The following is a 25,642-nucleotide window of genomic DNA, read 5'->3' as shown; positions in this document are numbered from 1 at the left end:
TACCAGCAACAGAAGGCAGCCTGACACCAGACCTTGGGCTGCCCCAGGCATTATCTAACGAAGCATTTTAACACAAACCATACATTTTCACTGGGGAGGAAGGCCTCCTTTTTGTTTTTCCCACACTAGAGGTAAAGCTGTGTGCAGTACTGCATCCTATGCACAGCAGATGTGCTCTACCTCGATTTTAACTCGGGGTATCTGATGCCTTGCTGGTTGCTCTGTTTATGAGCAGATACTGACCCATGAGGCGTCTCCCCTCCTGATCAAAAAGTCTGGATTGTACACAGAAAGCAGGCTGTGCTTGATGCTGTGCTACCTGAGTCTCAAAGACTCCAGTTCCACCTCAAACCCCCCTCCGGAGCCAATCACATGTGCAAAACTCAACCAGCAGCGCTACAGACCTGAGCAATAGGATGTGCTTGTCTAGTTCACCGATTTGCTGGCACACTCAGAGCGTTAAATGTCCATCTCTGAGAGCACAGACAAATAAATCTACTTGAAATCTGCTCTGGGTTCCAAATTAGAAAGCTGACGGAAATTGCTCAAGCCATTAAAACAGTCATTACCTCCCAGACAAGAAATGCACAGCAGATCCCTCCGCTGAGACGTGGCATCAGCCAGAGCCTTCCTATCGCACTTACCCGAATCACATCCAGTTCTTTGTTTCTTTGCATAAGCTGTTTTTCCAGTTCCACAATCTTTGCCATAGCTTCATTCTCCGTATCTTGGAGTTTTTCAGATAACTATTGTACAACAGAGAAATGAATTAGATAAATAACAGTAGCTTTCTCAAGCAAAATGTCAGCACCACTTGCTGGAAAGAGCAAGGGGTCCTGCGTGGAGGAGGCAGGTGGCACCAAGGGCTGATGACGAACATCACCCCTCAGCTCTGACTAGCAGGCAGCCTGGCTGGACTGCAGTCACGAGCCTGTCCAGTTAGAGAGTCTACTCTACAATAAAGAACTTCAAATGCAATTATTTAGTATACACACCAAGTTTGATCTGAAACCCAAAGAACCCCACAGTCCTACAATGGCACTGTTGTAAAGCCAATAGATGCCGAAGTGGTGGGACCTGTAAATATCTCCTCTCACGACTGAGCTAATTTAATTAGCAATTATTGAGAGTTTGCTCTTTCCCATGGTCTTTTGATTTATTTTTGTTTTTTACCAAGGGGTCTGAAAAGCCACGAAGTTCGTGCTGGCTTTTTTCCATTACCACTAATCACTCCGATGCAGGCAAGGTTGGTGAAGGCTGTACTGCTCGCTGCATTTTTGAGATTAAAATTTGCAATTCTATTATTAATATTTCTGTCAACACATAACAGAAAATTATGTCCATACTCCTGGGATTAGTCTACTTTATGTAACAGGAGATCAGAAGTCAGCCCTTAATATTTTAGCACCAAAGTACACCATTAAGTTTCTAAACAGTGGAAAGGAGATCTGCGAAGCAACCCGTGCCATTTCCACCACATCATTTTTCTCTAGCAGAAGAGCACCTCAAGAGTGGCAGATACTGCACGGGAAGGTTTTTTTAATATATTTATTCTAAGTGATGGCCACATAGGACCAGTAGTAGAATAACCCTTTCTTAAAGTATGGAAAACACTTTTATTTAATATAAAACAGCCAAGCCACATTTTCTACACTAAAGTGACTGATACCAAGAAGAGATGGGACAGAAAAGCCATGAGCAAGCACCAAATATCTGCACACTGCTGTTTTTCAGTCTATATTACTAAGCCCTTGCTTCCTTTAAGGCATCAGAGCACCTATCAGCTCCGCACCCACCCTCCTCCAGCACGGGACACGGCCCTGCCCCAGGGATTCAGCAGGAGCCCTGCGGCAGTGGTCTCACTCCACCTGCCTGCCCCCACTCACACATCCTTGCTGCGAGTGCTGGAAGCCACACAGAGCTTTCACTGTGTTTTTACAGTCAGAGATCCTTATCTGTTCTATTTACTGGTACTGAGAATTTGCTATGGAATTTGCCATTTCCACATAAATTAGCTTCCCCGGCTCACAACAACGCTTTGCAGTCACTCCGTGTGCCCAGTGCCTCCACCCGGAACCACAACCAAATAGAAGCTAAAACCTCCAAAGATGCAGAGCTGTGGCACCAGGACCTCCTCAGGCACATGAGGCGAGGTCGCATCTGCAGGAATAAAGACTGCTCTCTGCTCAGCACCTCCACATGGAGACAATTCCCCCCTCGGCCCACCACTAAAATATGCAGCATATGAGGTTCAAAATACACCATGGAAGCCCCCAGGAAGTTTACCTGCCTGAGATTTCCAGAATTCCTTCATTTGCCAAGTATCTTTTCATCCCCCATAAAGAAAGCACAGCAGTCCCACAGACTTCCTTTAAATTAGTACTCCTCACCCCAGAGGTTCTAGCCCCCGCTATGCTTTTCTGTCCACCTCCTGAAAGAAAGGGGCAATACCAGAGCCCCTGTGCAGAGCAGGCTCTGCACCACTCCAGAAAGTGACTTCAGTTTTGTACTAACATGGGAAATATTTTCTTCCAGTTCTTCAACTCTTTCCAGGGCTGCATTCTTGGTTTCAGCGTCCTCCAGTAATGCTCCCACATCGAAAACGTTATCCAGGTAAGCTTGAATTTGCACCTGCAGTTTGTCGCTCTCCGTGTGTTTCAATTTCTGTAAACCCCAAAATAAAAAGCTGTCACTCAGCACAGGCAGCGATTTGAAGCAACATAATTGCACACAGTGAAAAGGGGAGGGAGGAACAGTGGGAGCTCGGCCACTTCCAACATTCAGGAATTTTAATATTTTAACAACACTCTGCATTTTAACATTAGCTGGGGTCAAAATTGAGAAACAGTCATTTTTGAAGACCAAACATCCAGAACTTTCAAATAAAAACGAGCCCTGTCTCGTCTTCTGTTACTACAGAGGGTACCACTGCTCTCCTGCATGCCCCAGCCCTGCAGCCAGCACGGAGAGGTGAAGCCAGCACTCGTGGCCAGGCACAAAGCAGCCTCATGGCCCAGAGCAAACCCTCCCCTTGTCTTCACTCACCTCGTGTTGGGCTGGCTTGCCACATTCAAAATGAGCTCATTTTATCTCAAAAGAAAACATCAGAGCGCAGTTTCAACCATTCTGCCTGTTTCTGAGGATACTCTAGTATTTGGGGCACCCCTGGACCCCAGACAGTGCCATGCTGGTACCAGTGTGTACAAGTACTTCTGGCAGACACTGTGCCCATCCCTACCATCTCCACGCAGCGAGTGCCTCCAGGCACGGTGCTCGCAGCCGGAGGCCGAAGGTCAGCGTGCGGCCTGCACCATGCAGGGCCACGCCACTGCCACAGAGAGCGGCTGTGGTTCATCCTCGCCTTGTTATCAGACGAAGCTACCAATTTAGCTCCCGGTCTGTAATTCCAGCTCGCAGCAGTGGGTTTTTCTCCCCTCGCGGCAGGGTGGCTCCAGGCCGCAGCCCTGTCAGCCCCCGAAGCACAGCGGTTTCAGCACAGGCTGTGGGGCCGCCCTGTCCTGCCCTCCTGAAAGCTGTCGGTGGCAGCACGTTTGGGGCAGCAGGAGGCTTGGCCTCCTCGTACTGCCTGCCTGCTGCCTCCACAGCCTCCCTCGTGTCCCTGCTGCCCTCAGGGCACAGGCAGGAGCAGCCCAGCTCTCTGAGCAAAGCCCACACGTGCCAACAGCCCCACGCTGCAAATACGCTCACCCGTCTGGTGAGCGCCAGGAACCTGCCCATACTCACGTCCAAGTACTCGTCCAGGCCCAGTTTTGTAAATTCATACTGCAGGTGGACTCGGAAGTTCATGTCCTCCACCGAGTGGACAACGATGTTGATGAACTGCATGCAGGCCACCTGCAAGAGGAACCATCACGGGTCAGCAGGGCAGGGCACACAGCGCTAGTGACCGCACTTCGTTATGGCTGCTGCCAAGGGAAACTCTGATTTGCTGTTCTGCAGCTATTTTTTTTTTTTTCCCCATCAGCTTGTTTGTCTGTTGTGATAAAGGGAAACACGGATTCCAGCAATTAAGTCATGTCTGTGGAGCCTACCTTTATTGCACGCTGGTTGGCTTGCCGTGCCAGCTCGCACTGCGAGACATCACACAAGCACACAAGTGCTTAAGAAAACAATGCCGTGTTCCAAAACTGCCTTTAAAAGTGAGATTAATTTTTCAACTGGAACCCTTAAGTTGGAAAGGGGAACTTTACAAAAGGTGCTTTGTTATTTGCAGAAAGCGTGTTTTAAAATCTGTGGTTTGGTAACTGAGCAAGGGCCCAGACCATACGAGCTGGCACGCCACCACGTCCGAGCACAGCACAGACAAGACAAAGGCCCTGGAGCGAAGGGGGCCGTGAGCCCTAGGAGCAGCAGGGCAAGCCGCCTGCAGAAGGGCAGGAGTCGGGCCAGGAACCCCACAAAGGTTTGCTTTTTATGGGAACATAAGGCACAGCCAAATCCCACTCTGCACATCCCTTGCTCTTTCAGCTCTTGGGTGACCACCTCTGCGTCGCTCCCTGAGCTGCTCTGAGAGGGTTCGCCTCGTCCTTGACGTGTCCCTCTAGGCCATAAGCCAGTCCTGCTGGAGACACTGTGACAGGAGTAACACCACGTTCCCAGCATTGACTGAGGTAGCTCCTAGGTTTCTAGAATGAAACTAAGCCTCCAGGCGACTCCATGTCTCTGGGCTGCTTTGTGGGAAGACAGAACTGAAGGCTGCCCTCTGGATTTCCAGTTTGCTACTGGAAAGTGGCCAGTTCTCTGTTTCAAGGCCCAAAGAATAAACTAGTGGACAAGTGTCTGTTGTACGGTGGCCTTTGACAACAGGTTTGGGACTGGGATGCCCATTCTCCCAACCTGAGCTAGCTTTGGAGCCACCAGGAACCACAGGAACACAAGCTCCTGGGGTGTCTCACCCCTGCCACTCAACGTGCACCCATTTCTTACCACACAACCCTGCTCGTGCAGTTGGTTTTGACTCCCTGCATGGCAGAGGACTCCTTCCAGTTTCTGTGGTGAACTCTGGTTCCTCCTAGGGCCGGTGCCGGCCTTGGCCAGCTGAACACTGCTGTCCTGTCAAATCACTCAGAGCCAAATTTCCTTATTTCAAAAGCGCTTTTGTTATACTTGCTTTGGCTCTTAGAACATGAGGGCCAAATTCTCATTTCCTTTCTCAGATCCTTACATACACAACTAAGGAATTTATCAAGTCAAAGAAAATTAATCTAAGAAAGTTGCTTTTAAAATGAAGTAAGTCAATGTCAACAACAGGAACCTTCTCTAAAATACTTTTGCCTTTTTGTTGTTCTTTCCTCCCATTAGATCCACGCAATTAACTGCAGCCCCTTTCAGCTCCAGCTTCCCAGACAACTCTTGTCTTCTCCATCTAGGGCAGCCCGAAAGCCAGGTCCTGCAGGAATAGCTCTCTGTTTATCTTCACTCCTTACAACTACTTGAATTACCCGAGCTTTAACATCCTGGAGCCATTTCACCCCATCCTGCAGAAAGGAACGACTGCACAGCTCCACATCTCAGCTCCGCACCTTGGTTCCTCGGCTCTGCACCTCTCTGGCAGCCCCGCGCCCCCTGCTCGCCCCCAGGCACATTTCTCAGCTATTGCTCGCAGCAGCATGTGGAGCGCGTTAGGGCCAGATGGTGACAGGAACGAGCAGATCTGCCAAATCATTTGTCATGAGCTCCCTCCTCTAGCTCTAGGCTTGTCATATATTCAAGCCCTCAGTCAATGGAAGCAACCCAAAGACGCAGACTTTATTAGTAGTTGGGCAAGTTCTGAAAAAATTCTCTATTTATCCTCTTTCAAGCACTACATTCAACCTGAGAGGACCAGGGAATGTTCTCACAGCTGAAACAGGCTGCCCAGTTGGATGCTGAGTATTCACAGCTCACCAGGCCTGTACAGACATGCTGACAGGTACATTCCCTGTTCCAACCTCGCAATACACCATTTCTTATCTTAAATAACGATGAGGGATGATTGTTTCTAATAAAGGGGACAAATCCTGTAGCTCACAGCAAGGTGCAGGCTGCAGGCTGGTGCCACTGTCTTGCTTGCAGGCTGCACTACGCTGCGCTGCTCTCCTGCTCCCCAAATACCATCACCCTTTCCTGGGAGCACAGCAGAAACGTTCAGGAGTTGGGTGCTTGGGCCTGACAAATCTTTCTGTTCAATTACAGGCTGAACTGTACGCACATCTGAGAACACTTAATGTATACTGTGACTAGCAACATGTCCTTACTGGGACTGCAATAATAAGGAGCAAACCCAACTGTAACATGTCACAGAGTTACTGAGAGCAGCTTGCTAACTTTAGTAAAATTGCAGGGATCACTGTAACACTTTTTTTTTTTTTTTCATAAACCATGAGGAAAAGGTCATCCTATCTTGCTCACACTGCTTCCTTTTGATTCTGCCACCACCTTGTGGGTGCAAACTTGGCCCTGTTGGCTGCAAGTCACTGACACTGGGGTCTTCAACAACAGTAGGAAACACCCCACCAGCTGGTTTAATGCCTAATTCCTGGCAGGAAGAGGTCTTTATCATGAAGCTCTGCACTAGAATGGTATAAAGTGTCACACATGCTTCACAGTGACCCTACAGAACGGCCAACATGACCAGGTGGGAAACTCTCCTCCTCCTCTTTCACCTACAAACAGGATCATGTCATATTCGAGGCACTGGGCATAAATAGTGCAAGGGAGATTGCACCAACCGTATCTGAACTGCGTTTGTTTTGTAATTAAAAATAGAACTTCCAACCAAAATGACCGCCCACTTGCCACAGGCTTTAAAGAAATAGATACAGAAGTATTTTTTTATATCAAATACGTAACCAGCCAGCTCATCCTTGCCACGTCCCTCTGTCTTTCACGTGTTTCCAGCGTGCAAGCTGGTGTTGGCATCTGTGGGTGCCAGTAAGATCTTCCTCTCTTGCTGTTTTCTGCTGTGCTCCAGGGGAAGTGGATTTGGTGAATAATCATACACATGCACATTGAGGAACCAAAGTGGTGAAAACTACTGCTATTTTTATCTGCAGATAAGGACAGACAGCAGCTGCACTGAGTCGCTCCCACACTTCCCTGTCTGTGATTTTGAGGATGTTGGCACATGTACAGAATATGCATCCTGATGTTGCAGATGCTGCTATCCTGCCACATAGAAGCAGTACACGCAACCAAAGGCTACTTTCCTACTGCCTTTGCTATGGTAGCAGACATTTCTTTAAGTCAACCGAAACTAAAAAAAAAATATGAGAGTTATACTATGCGGTTTAGAATATTAAAAAATTGCACTGTGGTAATTTTAGGCCAAGGACCATACACATGGCACTGCTGCGTGTGACAGCAGGAACAGACACAGTAAGTAGAGAAACCCAAGGTTGCTGATAATAAAGAGTGCTCACCATGAAGTCTATATTGTTGTCTTCATTTCGGAAGTGCTCCATCAGCTTCTCGAAGCGCTGTTTCTCTCCACACACCTAGAAAAGAATCACCACGTGTACATTAAACTGCATTTTGCAAGAGAGAGTATTAAAAACGTTTAAAAAGCAGCTTCTGTGCTTGCTCAAAACCTCTCTCTGTCCTTGTTCCCTTTCTTGTTACAAATATTCTTCATGACAAATCCAGCTGTGGATTCACAGGTCAACCAACATGTGTGCTCCAATTATAACGTAACTCTTCATAGCTCTTTTCCCCCTAAAAATTTAGGGATACCCACTGCTTGTACAAGTGTTACAACAGAGTTACACCACGCTATGCCACAGGAAGACTTGGCCTCTCTTACAGTTCAGAATTGGTTTTCCACTGCAACATAATGTGATTAGGAAGAAGACCAAATTACAGAGAGGAAAAAAGGAAAATTATCACAGGCTAAACGAGGAGCGAAATGCATCAGCACAACAATCAGCTGCTCGGAATCACAGAGCTGTAATACAGGGGTGCTGGCAGGAAACACGTCCAACTGGAGGGAGAAATAAGATCTAAGATAACGTAGGTCTCAGTGTATTGCTTAACTCTTATTGCTCCCCCATAGCTTCCCTGGCCGAGTCCTAGTTCTCTCAGCAGACAAATGACCTGAGTGACTCCCAACAAACTCACGAAACACTAAACGCGCTGCCAAGTGACCGGGACCGTGGGGTGGGCACCACTGCCCTCCTTTTGTTTGAAGCACAAAACCCTTGGTGAGCCCAAGAGGCTTCTTCCTTTCTTAACCAGGCTTCAGGCGAACATCTGGGGAGTGCTGGCTGCTGCTGTGAGGAGGACACAGATGCATCCCCGTGATTACAACCCCAGGAGCCAGCCACTTCACAAAGCAGTAGCTCCGGCAGCCACCACCGCAGCTCCCCGTCCCAGATCGGAGAACATCAGCTGCTGCTTCCCTCCAGAGCCAGCTCATCCTGCAGCATTTGTGTGAAATTAGCCAACAAATGGTAATTAGGATTGGCGGGAGCACTGGGTGCTTCTTTGGGAACTAAACCCTCTGGGGCAAGGATTGGTTCTCTGGATGTATTTCTACAGCACCTCCACAGCAGGACCGCATCCCTGATCCAGGCTTCCACCTACTCCCCCAAAGCAAATTCTTTCCAAAGTATGCATTACTATTACTATTCCCCCTTAGCTTTCTCTTTTTAGCTGTCCCTGTCTTGCAGGATTTATCTCCACAACGAAGGCACCGAGCAGACCTCGCTGAGGTCAGCGGGAGGTTTTGGATGGTTTAATGGGACCTAAACTAAGCTGATGGTGGGATTTGCAGAGCACTGCCTGTGGTGTGCTGCTGGGTGCTCTCTCTCCATCCTTTCTGCTGTCTGTTACGACTGAATGAAATCTATCTGCAGTGTATATCACACATCTTCTGTCATTGCCATACAAAATTGTCATAACTGGGTTATTATTCATGCTCAGCAACCACACGCATCTGCTAGGTGCCGAAGGTGTAACCAGCACTGGCTAAAATGGTGTTTAAAATGCAGCGTGTTTCCAGCTAAACCTTAAAAACCCAGAAGACAGAAGAAATACCTCAGTGACAAAGCCTGCACCCTCGTGACAAACAGACTGTGCTCGTTGGTCAGGCAAATTGTCACAATCGTAGACCCAAAGGACTCAGCTCTCTGTGCAGCCTACATCACAGAAGGGGTTTCAAAGCACTGAACACTTTTACTCTGCCTGTAAAACACACGTTAAGGTCCAAGATACAGTGAAACAGAGCTGAGACAGACCTGCTTGGATGCAGCAAGTCTTGCTGTGCTGTCTGACCCGCAGCTGTGCAGTGGGAGAAGGATGCACGAGCTGTCCCTGCTTAGCAGAGGAGGGCCCTGGGACATGGGAAGGACGGGTGAGTTTGGAGAGACACCGGTCACTCAGCTTCAGGCTGTAAATCTGCCGTCTAACCCCAGGGTTTTCTTCATGGTAATCTTCACAAAGCCTTCTAGGAATCATCTTTTGGTGGGAGATCAGTGCCCAAACACTGTATACGGAGAGTTAGGGCAGCTCCAAAATGTTTCTAACCAAAAGCGAGGGCAAACGAGTGAGTTCCTGCTCCTGCCCTGCAACACGCTGTGCTTTGCAGATGGTGGTGGCACAAGAGCTGGCCTCACTTCAGAGACTTAGGCTCTGCAAAGCCACCAGATGTCCAAACTCAACTCCAAAACGGCAAGAAGCACCCTTGGGAAGATACGGAGATCATAGGGAGCATCTGGCTGCACCAGTGTGCATTTAAAAGCAAGAGCTCAAATGTGTGCTCTCTGGCAGGGACCAGAGCATCTCCGTAGCACTCTCTGCCTGCAGAACCAGGGATGGTTTCTGTGCCATGAAACTCAGCTTCAATGACCGTGCAGCTCCATGACCTACCTCAGGGACTTACTGTGAGCACCCTGCTGAGCACCCTCTTACTGAGGGCCATCAGACTCCCTCCTTGCTGCCTGGGACGGCTGCTGCTGCTTCGTGCACGCCTCCCTGGGCCACGTATGCTTCCAGGCAGAAGCAGCACGCCCTTCAGGAGGAGAAGGGATGAGTCGCTGCGAAGAGACTCACTTCCCCCGGGAAGAGCCAAAACCAGGATCTGGCAGGGCGTCAGGGACCCACTTGCACTGTAAAGATCAAAGGCAGCAGCTGCCTGCCAATGTAATTTCATTTCAGAGGCACACACTGGGCCCGATCCAATTCCCTCTCAAACCAAACCCGAAGCAGCCTCTCCTTGATTTGCACCACAGGCTGCTCAGCTGTGCTCATCCCTTCGATATTCTCCAAGCCCATTTTTTTCCGGCATGGTATTTCAATGCAGCCAACAGCAAGCCCTCCCTACACTCTTTGTACTCTCCCTTTCCCACAAAATAGTTGCAGTCAACATAACAAAAGGAGAAATAGGTTCATCTCAGGTTTGAGCTCCTCAAACAATCACACCTCTCCCGCAGCCACTTCAGACAAAATGGGAGGACTTAAAGCAGAGCAGGTACCGTGGAAATAAACATGACAAAGGCACGTACGATCACTCAACAACACAAGCCAGAAGGACTGATTTTGGGGAATCTAATGCAAACTGTTCCACATGGCTGAGAGAAGCTGACATAAACAACCAGCCCCATTAGGGGTTGCCTAATTAAATCGGGGAGCAACTTGAAGTGACAGAAGCCCGGCAGCCAATTGCCAAGGATGGGAACCCAGCAGCCCCGGCTGGCTGGCTTCGGCAGCTGATAGCAACAGGAAGAGCACCAACAACCTGTGGCTTTCAGCGGCTGCTTGCAGATATTTCACACTGTCATCAGATGAGTCAGGGCTGGGAACATGTGTGCTTCAAGAGAGACAGCGAGCTGACTTTCGTGAAATGATATAATTTATCCCGGAAGATTAAAGAGAGCGAGACTGTAGATGAAGCCTGCAGCCTGAAGGTTGGCCCGAATCCAAGGCGAACACTGAAATCAAATCCCACCGCATAAAACCATATGTTGCCATTTATATTTGAATAAATTTCCAAGGTCTGTCATTTGCATTGGAAGTACGGCTGGGACTAAGAAAGACTGATCTTTCTTTTATTAGCATTATTCTATGTAAGAAGAAAGATTAAATGGGTTACCGCAGCTATAATAAGCCTCTGTCTCTACTTAGGTTGCGAAAAAAAGTCTTTTTAGGTTGCATTAAGCCCACGTCATTCTGGAAGAACAATGTGGCTTTATGGAGAGCCACCCACGGAGGGTCCTTTCTCCGGGTGCTAACGAGGTGAGCCCTTTGCGGATGCGTTACAAAGGCACAAGGCAGCGCTGTAAGGAAGCAGAAGGCTCTGGTATGAAAAATGTTGTGAGGATTGCACCCCTGTCCACCTGGCAGTGCTGGCAGGTCGCGCAGTTCACATCCAGACCACCCAGGAGCAAAGTTCAAAGGCGGCAGCGCTCGCGTTGCTCCCACTCACGTGGCCTTTGGAGAAAGGCAGGCGGGGCAGGCAGCACATGGCAGTAAGGCTATTTTGAAAAAAGGGCCACGTTTTCATGAGCAGTGTCAGCCAAAGGGAAAACCCAGGCTGAGCAAAGCACATCGTCCTCCTGCCCCAGGTCATTATATAAGGACAAGAAGCATCACCTGGGGAACCAAGCTTGCGACCAAACCCCACCACCAGCCAACGCAGCGAGCTCCGTGTGGAGATGGCGGGGCACACACACCGTATTTTCAGGCTCTGGAGCTGCAGCTTTGTTGGCCAACAGCACAAATTGCACACTATGAGCCCCAGCTGCCAGATCTCTGCCTCCTCCACATCTGGAGGACCGATGCTCGCACGCCTGAGACGCGGAGCCCATGCAGCCCTGGAGCTGCCTGCTGCAGCCACCCCGGTGCGAGTCTCTTCTTACTAAAGGGCTGAATTTGAAACACATAAACCTCAGCAGGGGCTTTGCAACACAGCCACTATTACAACACAACCACTATCTGCCACTGCAAACGTTAAAGTGACCATCTAACCATGTGGTGCCCAAAGCTTATTTTAAGCACACGAACGCAGCCCATACTGGGTGCGGTGCTATAAGCAGCCTGATGGATATGTGCAACCCAAAAATCCATGCGACCCTTTGTAAACCTTTCCTCCTGTCTGTGCTCCTTTGTCCCGGCGGCACAATGCTGGCTTTCTCTCCCCCACAACAGCCCACTGTGGTCAGCAGATCCCACCACGGGCCGGCAGCGCTCAACAGGAACACTTTGTTTTGACTGATCACGCTGACATTTTTGCAGTTCGCTGAAGAACAAAAAATCAATTTTCCCATAAGTTACTGGTTAAGTAAACAGTTACTTAATACTTACTAGGTTAAAATACCTCTTACTTCTCTACCAGCAGGGTTAAGGCACTCTGAAAATACTGCTGCAGTAGAAAAGACAACAAATGCGTTTACATTTTCCAGCGCTTGCAAACTGTTTCTTCTAGCCCTGAGTTATTATAATGGCCTGTAAGAATAACCCGGCTCTGCTGTTTTCAGTGCTGTCACTCATTATTCAAATAGAGAAATCTGACTCTGAATCCGCTATTGTGAAAAGTTGGGGCTGAACAATATTGTCTCACGCCGCCGGAGTGAAAACTGCCGGAGGTAAACAAAGAGGTCCATTTGCCATGCCTCGGCTTTCCAGCTCGCCGCACAGCAACCCAAATGAATCCTGCTGTCACAGCCCGGCATCGCTGTCCTGAGTAGACGATGTGCAATGGGACTGAATTCTGCTCACCTGTGGCAGAGCAGCGAACAGATAAGTCAATTGAACTGGTGTTAAAGTGAGAGGGAGAGCCAGTATCCAGCACCCCACTCCTTCCTCACCCCCAGGCCTGCAGGGAGCTACGCTGACTCTTCTCGGCCGAGCAGACAGCAAAGTTCAGACACTGGGAGAACCACAAAACGAGGAGCTCCCCAAAAGTCTCCTGGATTATCTGAATTCCAAGTATATTTTCGGCATTTCCTCTTGTCTCAGAGCAAAATGAGGTGGTCTTCTGAGAAATATGGCTCATCTTAGAAAAAACACCTCCATTCGTGTTTTATTTTAAAGCTCTGAAATTATTTCCCATATGGAGAAGCACACAGGCATACACTCACCTTGCTGAATTCACTGACTTTGGTAGATGCTTATATAATAAGCAATTTAACTGCTTTGCTGGGTTAGAGCCAAAGTCAGGAAGTGTTTCCTGCAGAGAGCCAGGATTATTTCTGGCTGGCTTTCTGTCTCGCACCAGATCGCAGTCAATTCTTCTGCCTCCTTGGTTTGGTTTAAAACTACAATTATGCTTATTAAAAAAAAAAAAAAAAAAAAGAGTGGTAGAGCCCTCTGGTCTTTTCTCAGAAATAGTGAGTTGTTATTTAAGTAAAGTCAACGTTCAAAATGGAGGTTAACAAAAAGCTGAATCTAAGATTTTTCTCCTTAAAATGCCAGCTCAGAACGCTGCAAAGTATATTCCAAAACTGCCATTTTTAGATCTACACAAAAACTGAAGAAATCAGTAATTGGAAGAAGAAAAAAAAAGTCTTTGTGACTGTTTTCACTGTGCAATACGTTAGAGCTGTTGGGTTCGGACGTTTTTCACCAAGTAAACTTCCTGCAGTTGTTCCTTCATTGGCTACTACACTTTTGGTAAATAAAAAGCTTATGAAGAATGCAAATTAAACAGCTAATTAGAAAAGCTGCAAAATAAAAATAAAAATAAAATGAAGCAAGGCCAAGACGAGCTGGAAAACAGCTTTTTGCATTCATAGCCTCAATGAGTTGTTATTTAGCTGTGTTTAACGAGAACTTTTTTGCTGGTTCTATTTCTGGCCGATCTCACCAGATTTCTCCAGCAGCCTGCTCTGCAAGCACTAGGTCCTTCTACCTAGCCCAGCAGACTGGGGTGTATATCTTTATATATGCACATACATGTGTATGTATGTATAGAAATATGGATATACAACGGGTAAAGTGTTATGGGACTCCTGTTGGGGATGCACAACCTTCCAGAATTGCATGGTGGAGCAGCAGCAGCCCTCAGCCCAGCTCAGAACTGGCCCTGAGGATCCGGAGCCGTGGTTGCCATCTGGGCACCACCACGTACAGTTGCAGTGAGCCCAGCAAAAGCACGGTGCCCGGGCCAGCAGCACCCTCCTGCAGGGCTGCAGCTGCCCGCAGCAAGCCCCTGGTGATGGCCCACTGTCAGGACGATGCCACAGCGCAGGGACAGTCTGACTGACACTCGCTTCGTGCCCCGAGCGAGTGGCACAGCAGCACGGCCTCCAAGTCGGTGCAAAGCGAGTGTGAACGCGTGAGAAGCTGCACACGTGCACCGTGCTGGCTCCCACGGCCCCTGACGGCCACGCACGGACTCACCAGGACCACGAGGAGCCCAAATCCCGGTGCACCGCCGCCTCCGTGACCCCGGAGCAGCACGCCTGCTTCAAGAAGCAGTATGCCACGAAATGCTGGTAAAACAAAGGGTTTACTGTTGGCAGGAAAAGACAGCAGCTTAATTCTCTGTGTATCCACACATACAGTCACACTATTAAAATGAATTAACTACTCTGAAGAGGCGTTAGGAAAATATATCTTGTTTTCCAGTGGTGCACTCCGCCTGCTTCGATGTAAATGGGGCACAGGCTCCCAGCATCTGCTCTGTGACCCCCGCGGCTCCTACCGACTTGTCTGGAGGCTCACTTTACTCTCATTTTCTCCCCCTGGCATTCTGCTAAAGTGCATTTGCTCATCCCGTAACGCAAATCCCAGGCAACTCGGATAAAACCCGGTAGCCAGTTCTCACAAATCCATGGAAACAAGCACAAAGGACCTGGGAATATTGCTAAGGAAGCCCGGTTGCAAGTGGGTAAATGCAGGGGTCGGGGCAGTGCTGAATAGCTCGTCCAGCCAAAGCTGCCATTGCCCCTTTCAAGCAGCATTTTCCTCCAGCGCGAGAGGCTGGGAATAAGCGGTGGCTGCGAACAGAACCGGCAAGGGGCCAGAAACTACCAGACAGATAAGGAGACAGCAAACGCCCCTGGCTATCCACGTGGGGTTGGTGTGGCACACAACTCCCCGTTATTTCCCCTAAGTGCAGCAGAATTCAGCCAAGCATCCTACAGAAAAAGGAAGCTTTGGACACACAGAGCGCGAGCGGCCCCGAGCACACCCGGTGCCACTTTCTGATGAGATAAATTTGGCCTGGAAACTGGGAACGATTCTCCCAGCGCCTGCACTGGCCTGGCAGGAGGGACCTCAGAGGGTGGAGGTTGCTGTCCTGCCGCTAGGGAACAGTTCCCAAAGCACGGAGCAGGCTGCAGGAAGCACCACGAGAGCAGCCTTCCCCATCCCCTGCTTATCCTCAGCTCCTGTCAGCACTGCAGAGAACACAAAGGGGAAGCACAGAGACAGATGAGAAACCAACACTGATGTCTCCCCGAAAATAACTAATTTGTCCCGTGCCATAGGGACGAGGACTGCACTGTGACTGCTGCCTGCCTTCTGGCACAACAAGAAGGTATCCAACAGCTCTGTCCCTCGCTGCACTGAAGCAGGGGCTCACCTTTCCCAAAATCAGTGTGACTGTGAAGCCTGGCTTCCTCACCCTGCACAAAAACCTGCCTCTCCGTGCCCCCACCCCACTCTCCCCGTTTCCCAGTGGTAAGAGCAGTTCTGGGTTTTCCCCCGCTGAGTTCTGCAATGTTCACTGCCTTCCCCAGCTCCTAGGTTGCTGCAGGCTCTTGGTGGCCTGAGGACATTCTTGTGTTTCCATCTGCAGAAGTGACCCGCTCAACATTATCCTAATTATTCACTGAAAAAGGAGCAAGGAGCTGTGGCTGCAGTGCGCAGTGCTGAGCCCGCTGCAGGGGAACCGAGGGTTGCAGGGGAAGGAAGCAAGAGAGAACAATTTTCAGGAGACACCTCGGGAAAACAAACCGTCCATTTAAAAATCCTGACCTCAGCCAGAAAAAGCTGGCCTGTAACATCATTTTCAAGTGAAAAGCCATTTTCAAAAAGAATTCCTGACAAGATTCAGATCAGCTGTGGTTTGCTAGCTCGGGCAAACCCTGAGAGCCAAATCCTGTTCTCATTTACATCAGAGCAAAGCTCAAAGCCTAATGAAATATTTGATGTTCGCCCCGATGCAAATGAGAGCAGAATTTGGTCCGAAATATCCTGTTTTCTCTACTGACTTTATTACAGGGAGAGCATTAGACAGGAGTTCGGGTTTCTTTTGAAGTTATTTTATGGCGAGGAGATAGGGTGGCAGAGATCTAGTTCAACAAGTCTAATCTGCCCTAAATATGCATGCTGCGTCTGATGAAAGAACCACAGGGAAGCTGAGGCGGCCCTGCCATGCATACTCAGAGAAGCCACACAAATATCACTGAGCTTACGGTAATTTGAAGTGGAAGCATCCTGCTAGAAATGGAACCCCGGACGATTTCCATGTCGGGAACTCCGAGGTTTCTCACAGACCAGCTGGATGAATGATAAACAGAAAGGCCTGAAACCATTCCCCAAAGTTGCCCAGGAGGAAAGTGGAAAACAACAGTAGAGAGCAAGAATAAGCAGGGTAACTGGATAAACAGAGCGGCTGAAGGCAGAAATTAGGTAAAATCCCTCTCCTTGCTCACCCGCTTCACCCCCAACATCCATCCAGCAGGTCCACAGACAAATGGCTTCATGGAGCACAAACAGCAGGGGAATAAATACGTGATGGGAGACAAACTGATTGGGCTATGTAATGATTTCTGAACGTCAGCAGGAGGAAAAAGATGAGAGTGTAGGTGGAAGGAAAGGAAAGAGCAAAAGCTTGGCTGTGGGCAGAGGAAGGAAAGGGAGCAGAAGGGACTTTGCCCACCCCTCCCTGTGACATGCACAAGGGCCTGCCCAGTGAGCCCCACCGAGCATCCCAACCAGTGGCATTTCTGCCAGATTTATCTGCCATTCCTCACGCTGTCCTCCCTAACCAGTCAGGCTGCTGCTCTAACAGGGCAGTAACAAGCCACGGAGAATTTCAGCCTGGAGTATCAACGCCACACTTTCACACGTTTCGTGCTGCTCCTCTTTAAAGCCCTTCTCAGATATTACAGAGGTGTTCTCACAACAATCTCATTTGCACTCCCTTCCACCATCACCTTTCACAAAGCCACGCTGACCACCCCTTTTGCTGGTGTGACCCACGAGTCAGGCTTTCTTCATGGTCACAAAATCATCCCAGCCTGAATTTATCTTCACCCCAGGTGAAGCCTCGCCGGTGGCCGTGCCATTCCCAGCAGCTCTCTTCTTAGGCAGCACACACCAAGGCTCACATTTTGGACAGGTCTGGTCTTGCACACCCGAGGTTTCCACAAGAGAAGCACGCTGGAGATGACTCCAAACCTTTTGCTCCAGCTCTATATACCAGCAGGAACCTCAGCACAGCAGCTATGGTAGAGCTCCACGACACGCAGATGTTTACAGCGGATGTAAATCAGAGATCGGTATCTCTCCACCAGAAACAATTCCCAAAACACAAAAAGTAAAAAACCTAACAGCTTGGCTCGCTGATCATCTGCACTAACCCACTTAGGCACTGAGCTAAAACCTGCTACATGTTTATGCAGAGTCCAGCTGGGACTCATCAAGCTTAACAATTTTTGAGCTGGTAAGACTAGATTCGTTTTTTCTTTGATAATACATCCACACATATACCCAATATTCAAAATAAACTAGAATAGCAGCTTTCTTGAGCTGGATTCCCACACCAGTAACTCTGAACATTCACACAATGTTCTGGAGTCCCATTAACCCCCGTATGCAAACCTGCTACGCCCGAACGTACACTCAGACGAATGACAGTTTTGCCCCAGTTGAGCAAAGCAGAATACTTGTATTAATTCCAGCAGAGTCAGGGTTTTATCACAGAGGCTTGGTTTTGGGATTCCTTCACAAATAAAATTCTTGCTGATAGTAAAACCAGGAATTTTGCATTTCAAAGGCTTGTGTAAATGGCTCTGAAAATGGGAGCTGTAATCCACAATTCCTGGTTATTTCATCTAAGAACGTACCAAAGCGTTCAGAAACAGAGGAACTGGAGTAAAGCTCTCCAAATCTCCATCAGCCCTCCATTTCTGGGGCACAGCTCAACTGACCAAAAGGTAAAGGGAGCAATTCTCAGACTGGATTCACCTTGTTGGGATTACAGCTCTTTTACATGAAACTGCACAAAACAACGGCACGACCGCTGCTGTCTATGCAGCTCAAAGTGATTTTTGGAAAATCTACAGTTAGTGGAAAATCCTCAGTCTAAGGAATTTAGATGAGTGAGAAAGCTCAAGCTAACACACCGAGAGCTACAGATATGCCCATCAAATCCTGATAAAGCAGAAAAACGTACCTCCTTGAAGTTATCAAACGCAGACAGAATGATTTCATGCCCTCCTCTGACGAGACAAACAGCGGCCAGGAGTTCCAAGACGAGGGCCTTTGTCCTGCGAAGAAACCAAACCGTGGCAATCAATGACAAGCATGTGCTGAGCACCTTCTACCTGTTTGCCAAATGATGTGCAGACGCTGGGAGAAGTAGTTTGCATCCAGTAGTTTGCATTCAGTCTCTTGAAACGAGAAAACCTGCAGGATGCATAATGCTGAGCATCGTCTGATCCGGGGTACGCTGAGTCTCCGGGATCATGCAGCTCTCCCCCATTTTAATGCTTCCCGAAACATGCAAAAATTTAAATCACAAACTGCACTTGTGGAAATCCAAGCAAACCCACGGCAGAACATCAATCCATAAAGGCAGAGCACGTCAGCCCTCCACAGCTGGCCCTCCCAGCAGCTCCCCTGCACAGGGTCGGCGAGGAGGCGGCTGGGGGCACAGCAGGATCACCGCACACCCACCAGGAGCCAGCTGCCTGCCCGCTCCCCCTGCGTCCACTTTTTGGTGAACGTGCTTAAAACTCACATCTGTATTTCCCAATACAGATCTGAATTACTCTCTGTGACAATTTGTATTACTCGTGGCCCCCCAAAAAGTAAGCTGTGGCACACTGAAGTGAGGAGAGGATGCCTTAGCACATCTCTCCCCTCCTGGATCAGAAATCTGGGCAACTGACTGACAGCAGTGCTAACACAGGCACAGCAATGAGAGGGAGAAGACAATCAATTACTGAGAGGAAAGCATGCAACAGACTCACTGCAGCTCCAATATAAATAAGCCCCAGTGCTTTCTTACGGGGTCACATAAGGCAAAAGCACCAACCGGACCTTATGGCCCGATGAGCTATGAGCAGATATTAAAATCATGCAGACACATATGAAATTAGTCTCATGCCTAAGCACTGACTCAAACCAGATGTTACAGAAAAAAGAAATACCTTTTGGCTTTCAAAGTGTCAAGGTTATCTTTGGAAACCAGATAAAATGTTCACTTTCCCAGGAAATTTTATATGGATCACTTTCAATCCTTACTCATCAATTTTTTTTTTCCTGCCACAAGAAGAAAACCCAAGCTCTTTCAGACAGGCTCAAGGAGCTCTCACTATGGCTCATCAGTAACATCCCCTGCAAGGACAGGCCACGAGCTGTGTGTGCAGGGAAAGGGCACGGAGATGAGTGTGCACAGCGTGGCCAGGAGGATGCCCAGGTCTCCACGGCACCTGGAGCCCTCACCTGCCTGCTGCTGGCACATCTGCAACTGGGGACAGGGAGAGGACAGTGCCACCGTGCTGGTGTCACTCCTGTGGGCACACACAGAAGGGATGGAGCCTCTGACTGCTCCCTACATTCGTCCTCCCCCTGGCCTGCCAGCTCTCGTGGCATTTAGCTCTGCAGTGTGGTTGGGGTCACCGCTGCAGCGCGACTCGGAGCTGCTGCTTCCCTCTGTGCACATCTCAGCCAGCCCTAAGCACCCACAACTCAGGTTTCTTCAAAAATCATGATGGGGCTAAAACAAAAAGGAATTAGGTTTTGAACAGCATAACGGTAAATTGGCTTTCAGGTGTTTTAGCCACATTTGAATGCATTTTTTTTAAATAATCAGGAACCTAAACAACTCACCTCTTTCACAACCAAAAGCTTAAGTTGTCTCTCCATCACCCGATTTCCAGGCTCAAGACACCAAAAAATCATAGAAGCAATAAACTTCCCATATCCTTCCCATTTACGCTGTGCCCAGGCTTGCTGATTTAAGCCTAAAGAGAAGTGAGGAAGGGAGCACCTACTTCCACCAGGACAAAACCTCAAGCAGAGCACTGCAAGGCAAGTGGACAGCCTACGGAAAGGTGCTCTGCTCTCTCCATATGGTGCTGCTTAGTTCTGTCACATCCCCTAGTTTTACCTCTCCTTGCAAGCAGCAGAATGTCAGATCTGGTTTCATTAGAGGTGCAAGAGGGCTGCAGCTCCAGGCCGTGCTGGAAGCAGCTACCAGGGCCACCAGGGTGTGCGGGGAGGAGAGGGGACACGGCCCTGCAGCAATTAGCTCCACTGTGTGATCACAAAACTGGGGCTGAGGCTGAGGAAACACCCGATGCTGAGTCAGGTGCTGTACAGATGCAGGACAAGAACAAAACCCTCTCTTGAAGACACTCAAACCTGAGGCCCCCTCGAAGTTTATTGAAGAAAATTTAGCTTCTTCAGGAAAATCCCACGTGAAGCTGCTCACGATCAGCAGGGTCTTCTTTGCACTGTAGCAGGGTTGGAGAGCTCAAGCAGCAAAGATACAGCTGAAGAGTCAGCAGCTCCTGAAACCAATGGCACTACTGCTGATGGCAACTGCTCCTCTATTCCCACCATAACACAGACTGAACGTGATTCAGAGTGAGGTCTGATTTTTGCTACCGATTTGCGCATAAACGTATCCATGAAAACCCCTTTCCACGTCCTCTTAACTTACCTACTTCGTAAATTCCCCGCTAGCACGCACAGCCTACCTGGGATTCTTGTTGTTCAAGCTCAGTGCAATTTCATTGACAGCATGCGGGTGCGACATGACCATATTGAACCCGTACTGAAACGAGAAGGGGAAAAAATCGTCTCAGCTTCGAAACCGAAGTCATTATTTTTAAAACCCAACAAATTACGTATCTCTGACCAGATCTGGCAGTCTCTGGCAACGCTGTAAGCCAAATAAAACAGTGCTGAGTTTTACCAAGGCAGTCAGCACATTTCCATCTCACGCCGTGACTAACAACGACTCTGTCACCACACGTCGGAGGTACTCGCTTTGGCCAACAAAAAGGGATCCAGGAGCTGCTCCTGCAGCCCTGACAACCCCTCTGCCTGCTCCTGCCCCCCCAAACACTTCTTATTTCTGACAGCCCAGTGTGCCATTTACTCTCCAAAGGGGAATTTGCACCTCAGCTGCCAAGATCGCTTCCCCAGGCGTGCTGCCACCGAGCAACTGCTGCATGCAGCTACTGCGCGAGTGCTGCGGGGTCTGCTCTCCAAACCCAAAAAAAGAGTTGCTTTGTAAGTGTGGTATCAGTTAGTACCACAACTGCACCATCACTTGCATCCTTCCTGTTAGAGGAAAGAAATCCTAGAGCTCCCAGGAGCTGCTATCCCCACCAGCACAGCTCACACACCTAGCAGCGTTACTGTGCCAGCTGTGACAAGGGCTGTGTTGTGCACGGCTTCCCCGCTGCGCTGTCTACGAATGAGCAAGGATTTAAACCTTCCCAGCAGTTTTACCTTCACCATTCACCACTAACCTTTCCCTCCCAACAACAAAAAGTGACACGGTCCAGAAGAATGCAAAGGGAAATACCTGGTAGTTCATTATGGCACGCAAACACATGATGCAGACGTGGACATCGTCTTTTTTACTCACTAATCTGGAATTTTTTAGCGTTCTTCGGCTTGGCAAGGTATTGTACCTGCAGACAAAAACAGCTTTCATCAGTCAGGGGACTACTGTAGGTGGGCAGAAGAAAGGAACGGGAACATCCCTTCGCTTGGTGAAAACACACACGTTTCTCTGTTCTGCAGAGCACACGGCCAGCTGACAACACGCATGCAAATAAAGCAGGAAAGAGGCCAGGGGCTGGTTATTTAGCAGCACAGGAGGCCCGGACACGAGGCTAACGGGCCCTGAAGGAACTGAGCAGCACAAGCAGGAGCAGAGAGAGCAGGACCTGCAGGCTCTCATCCGCAGCTCTACCACAGCAGAAATATCCCGGATTTTTTCTGTCTATGCTCTGCCGGTGCAGACACAGACTTTTAATGGAAGTGAACAGTTGTAGGCATCAGCAAACGTATTAATTTTGGTTGCATTTCGTTTAAGAATGGTGCCTCTCTTCTGCTCTGCAGCTGAGCTTTCTGAAAGCCCTCCAAACGATCCGAGGAAAATGCAGCCTTCGGGATCTTTCCGCAGCACAGAGGCATTAATTATTTTAATTGTGACCCCTAACTGGTAAATCAACCTTCAATTCTATTAAATAAGTGCGTGGAATAAAGACAGAGGGAAACCTTTCAATCTGTCATTTCCATGGCACGGTACACGAAAGCCACATTTCAGCTCTTCCTGAGACACTGCTGATTTTCTTTAAGGAGAAACACGCTCTGGGAGCTGAGCACGGGAAACTGGAGACAGGGAGAGGGCTGACATGTGAAATACTTGTATGTTCTTGCAGTCATACACAGCGCTGAAAAAACAACGAGATCATGGCTACGGTCCAGAAAGCCTCCTGACAGCAATGCACTAATAATAATACAGAATTATATTGATATATATTATATATATATATATTATATATATATATAATGGGTGTTGAAGTGGAGCAGGAGCAAAGTGACCCAGCCCAAGGCTTGTCCCACGTGTCCCCAGCCCCAGCCCAGGGGCCTGGAGGGGCAAGGTGGCTCTGAAATATCCTGGCCACCGTGGTCACAGAGCAGGAAGGGCATCGGCTGGCAGGCTGCGGGGCTGGCAAAACCCCCAGGAGGTCACAGTGGTCATTCTGCATTTCAAACCATCACACTCAGGCCTGAAAGCCGGGGAAGAAAGCATAAATCTGCTGGAAAGAAAGGCAGAAAGGCAAGCACCATGAGGCACCCGCGATTACGAGGTTTGTGAATTCTGACATCTGTTGTGCTAAGAGCAGCCCCGCTGGGGGAGGGAAGTGAAATCTGTAGGTGAAACTTGGCTGCTGGATTAAACACAGCCATCAGCAAAAGCAAGGCTACCTCAGACAAGTGCTGCTACCCTCACCCTTGCCAGTGCCACCACTGCAGCCTGGACAACGTTCACGGGAGCTCTTCCTGTGTTTGATATGCGAAAACAGTGCAGTGGGAAAAGCTTCAGGAGTGTGGCATGCTGAGCCGTGATTAGGTGCCAAACCTGAGTTTAGATGAACCGCTGTTGGTACCCAGGGTTACTCAGCACAGCTGCACACCTCCTCACTGCCCTCCTCACCGCCAACTCTACTGTGCACTTACTTGTCTAATCCACGCTACTCGTTTTGTTTAAATAAAAGGTGTAGCTTTCAAAATCAATGATTAGCCTCATTATTATTAATAATAAGAGTAAAGAATACTCATAAATACACGAACAAGTGGGAACAGACTACGGGAGAGGAGCTCGGCGCGGCGCACAGCCGCAGTGCCCGGGCTGCGGCAGTGCCTGCGCTCTGCTTTCATTTCCCAGGAGCGCCGAGATGAAAGAAACCCCAAAATTCAAAGCAGAATTCAGTCAAACGGCTTTTTTTTTTTTTTTCTCCATATATATGAATGCATAAATCAGCTGACGGGCACTCCAGAAGGCTCTCAGGCCTGCAGGAAAGCTGCCCCAGTTCTGGGAGCCACGGGGAGCGCTGGGCGCACTCGGAGCGAGTTTTGGGGAGCAGACCCCGGCAGGGAGCACAGGGGAGGCAGAGAGCTGAGAACACAGGACGAGCACAGGCAAGACGTGGGCAGCTTCACATTTGGTAAGCAAAACTCCCCCGGTTCCAGTTTTAACCTGCTGCTCATTCCCTCCTCTGTCAGGGAAGGCACTGTGGGGCCGCCCCGCTCTCTCCAAGCTGCCTGCAGGATGATTATCGGGCTCTGCACCTCGCCCTGGGTGCCGGGGCACCTCGTCTGCTGCTCGTGGTGGCACCACGGATGGGCAAGGAGCCCCAGCGGTGTGCTGCAGGGCTCTGCAGCCGTGCCAGCAGTCCCACCGACAGCTCCCGTGCTCGCACACCTCCCGGCCCTTCCCTCCGGTCATCCCCGGCAACAAAACGCTTTCCCAGAACCGACGGGGAAAAACCTAGGGCAGCTCTTTTCCCTCCAAAGTGACGGGGCATTCCCTTCAACCCACACACCGAAAGTATGTGCAGAAGTAATGCAGATGCAACGACAGCTTTCCTCCGAGGAGCCTGGACGGGCAGAGCCCAGCAGCTTCAGGTGGCGATCTCCTGACCTGCCTGGGAAACGGCAGACGTCAATACAGAAATTGTTCTGTGCTTACCTAGGCCATGCATTTGCCCTGGGCAGCAGGAAAAGGGGTGCATCCCTTCCTGTGCCAAAATCAAGACCACGTTTACTCTGGAGCCCATACCCAGTCTGAACCAGGAGGTGTGAAAACGCTCGCGGGAGAGCGTGGAAACACGCCGTGCCAGCGCATCTCCATACACATTTCACTAAGTATGAAAAACACTGCAATAAAAAGATTTAAAAGCCACTTCTCGTCACACACAGATCATTCCTATAATGACTTATCTCAGCCCTAAACTCCTGAAGACTGCATACATTAGTTCCATTTAAATTTTAATAAGCAGAGCACTTAGATCTCTATCATGCCGCTGAGAGAAGAAAAAAGCTTCCTCGGTGTCTGGTGCATCGACTCCTCCGATTTCAAGATGTGTTTATGCATCTGGAGAGTTTTGTCAGCTCTAACAACCGGGGGCAAGGCTCCTTCAACTGGTGAAGGACGGAGACCTCGCACAGCCCCCGTCGGCGACGTGCGGAGCGCGCACCCCGCGCCTCTCGGTTCTGCCCACGGCGGTCTGCGACGAGGCTGAGAAACCAGCACAGGATATGCACTCGGGAGCTGCAGTGCAGAGAAAATATTCCCAGCACAGATGGGATTCTGCCCTAGATTCAGAGAGGTTCCCTTCAACAGATGCAAATGTCTTCGCGCAGACGCGAATGCCAAGAATTGACGAGGGTTTTTGGTACAGAAACTCTTTTCCAGTGACTCTGCACGCTGCAAGTAAGGCTCCAGCTGCCTTCTCTGCAGGAGTGGTAACTGCAACAGCCCCTGTGCCCGACATGAGCCAAACCAGGGTGGACGATCTTCTTTTGCTTTCATGTCATTGCTTGTTACTAACCACTAGGCTGATGCGAGCATCTGGGTGAACTGTTGGTTTTGATTTCCTGTCTGCTGCAGGTCAGAGATTGTGTCACCGAGCGTGTATTTATACTAGTAATGAAATTCAGATGGCTCCTCTTTTATTTCCTTCGCCCCTCCTTCAAAGAAGAACCATAAAACCTTACTCCTGAAAAGAAAAAAAAAAAAAGAAGAAACAGAAAACCTGACCGTGTGCAGGCTCCTGCAGCTCGCGGTGCTTCCCTGCGGCACCGAGCTGAGCGAGCTACCCCACCGCCGTGTCCTGGGCTGGCAGCTGGGGAAATGTGTGAGATCTATCCAGCCTTTCCAAGCCCTGACACTGCGACCACGTGGCGAAACCAGCACCACCCAGCCCTGTGCTCAAACGTACAA

General features: G+C 49.3%; 1 protein-coding gene across 4 annotated transcripts in view; it reads right to left on the bottom strand.

Moving 5' to 3' along the window:
* The window catches only part of FMNL2 (formin like 2), a gene marked incomplete at its 3' end in the record, with an annotated part of 104,486 nt that overhangs the window by 17,378 nt on the left and 61,466 nt on the right, over positions 1–25,642 (bottom strand). For all 4 annotated transcript variants that reach the window (XM_082762934.1, XM_082762935.1, XM_082762933.1 and 1 more), the window contains exons 7-13: positions 21,710–21,818; positions 20,874–20,950; positions 18,341–18,434; positions 7,422–7,496; positions 3,745–3,855; positions 2,515–2,664; positions 645–746 (exon numbers count right to left, since the gene is read on the bottom strand). In XM_082762934.1, the coding sequence (XP_082619060.1) occupies positions 645–746; positions 2,515–2,664; positions 3,745–3,855; positions 7,422–7,496; positions 18,341–18,434; positions 20,874–20,950; positions 21,710–21,818 (718 nt within the window). The remainder of the gene's footprint in view (positions 1–644; positions 747–2,514; positions 2,665–3,744; positions 3,856–7,421; positions 7,497–18,340; positions 18,435–20,873; positions 20,951–21,709; positions 21,819–25,642) is intronic.

The sequence above is a fragment of the Aythya marila genome (assembly GCF_965140915.1).
Source record: "Aythya marila genome assembly, chromosome: 6".
Classification (NCBI taxonomy): domain Eukaryota; kingdom Metazoa; phylum Chordata; class Aves; order Anseriformes; family Anatidae; genus Aythya; species Aythya marila.
This window is presented reverse-complemented; position numbering and strand designations above follow the sequence as displayed.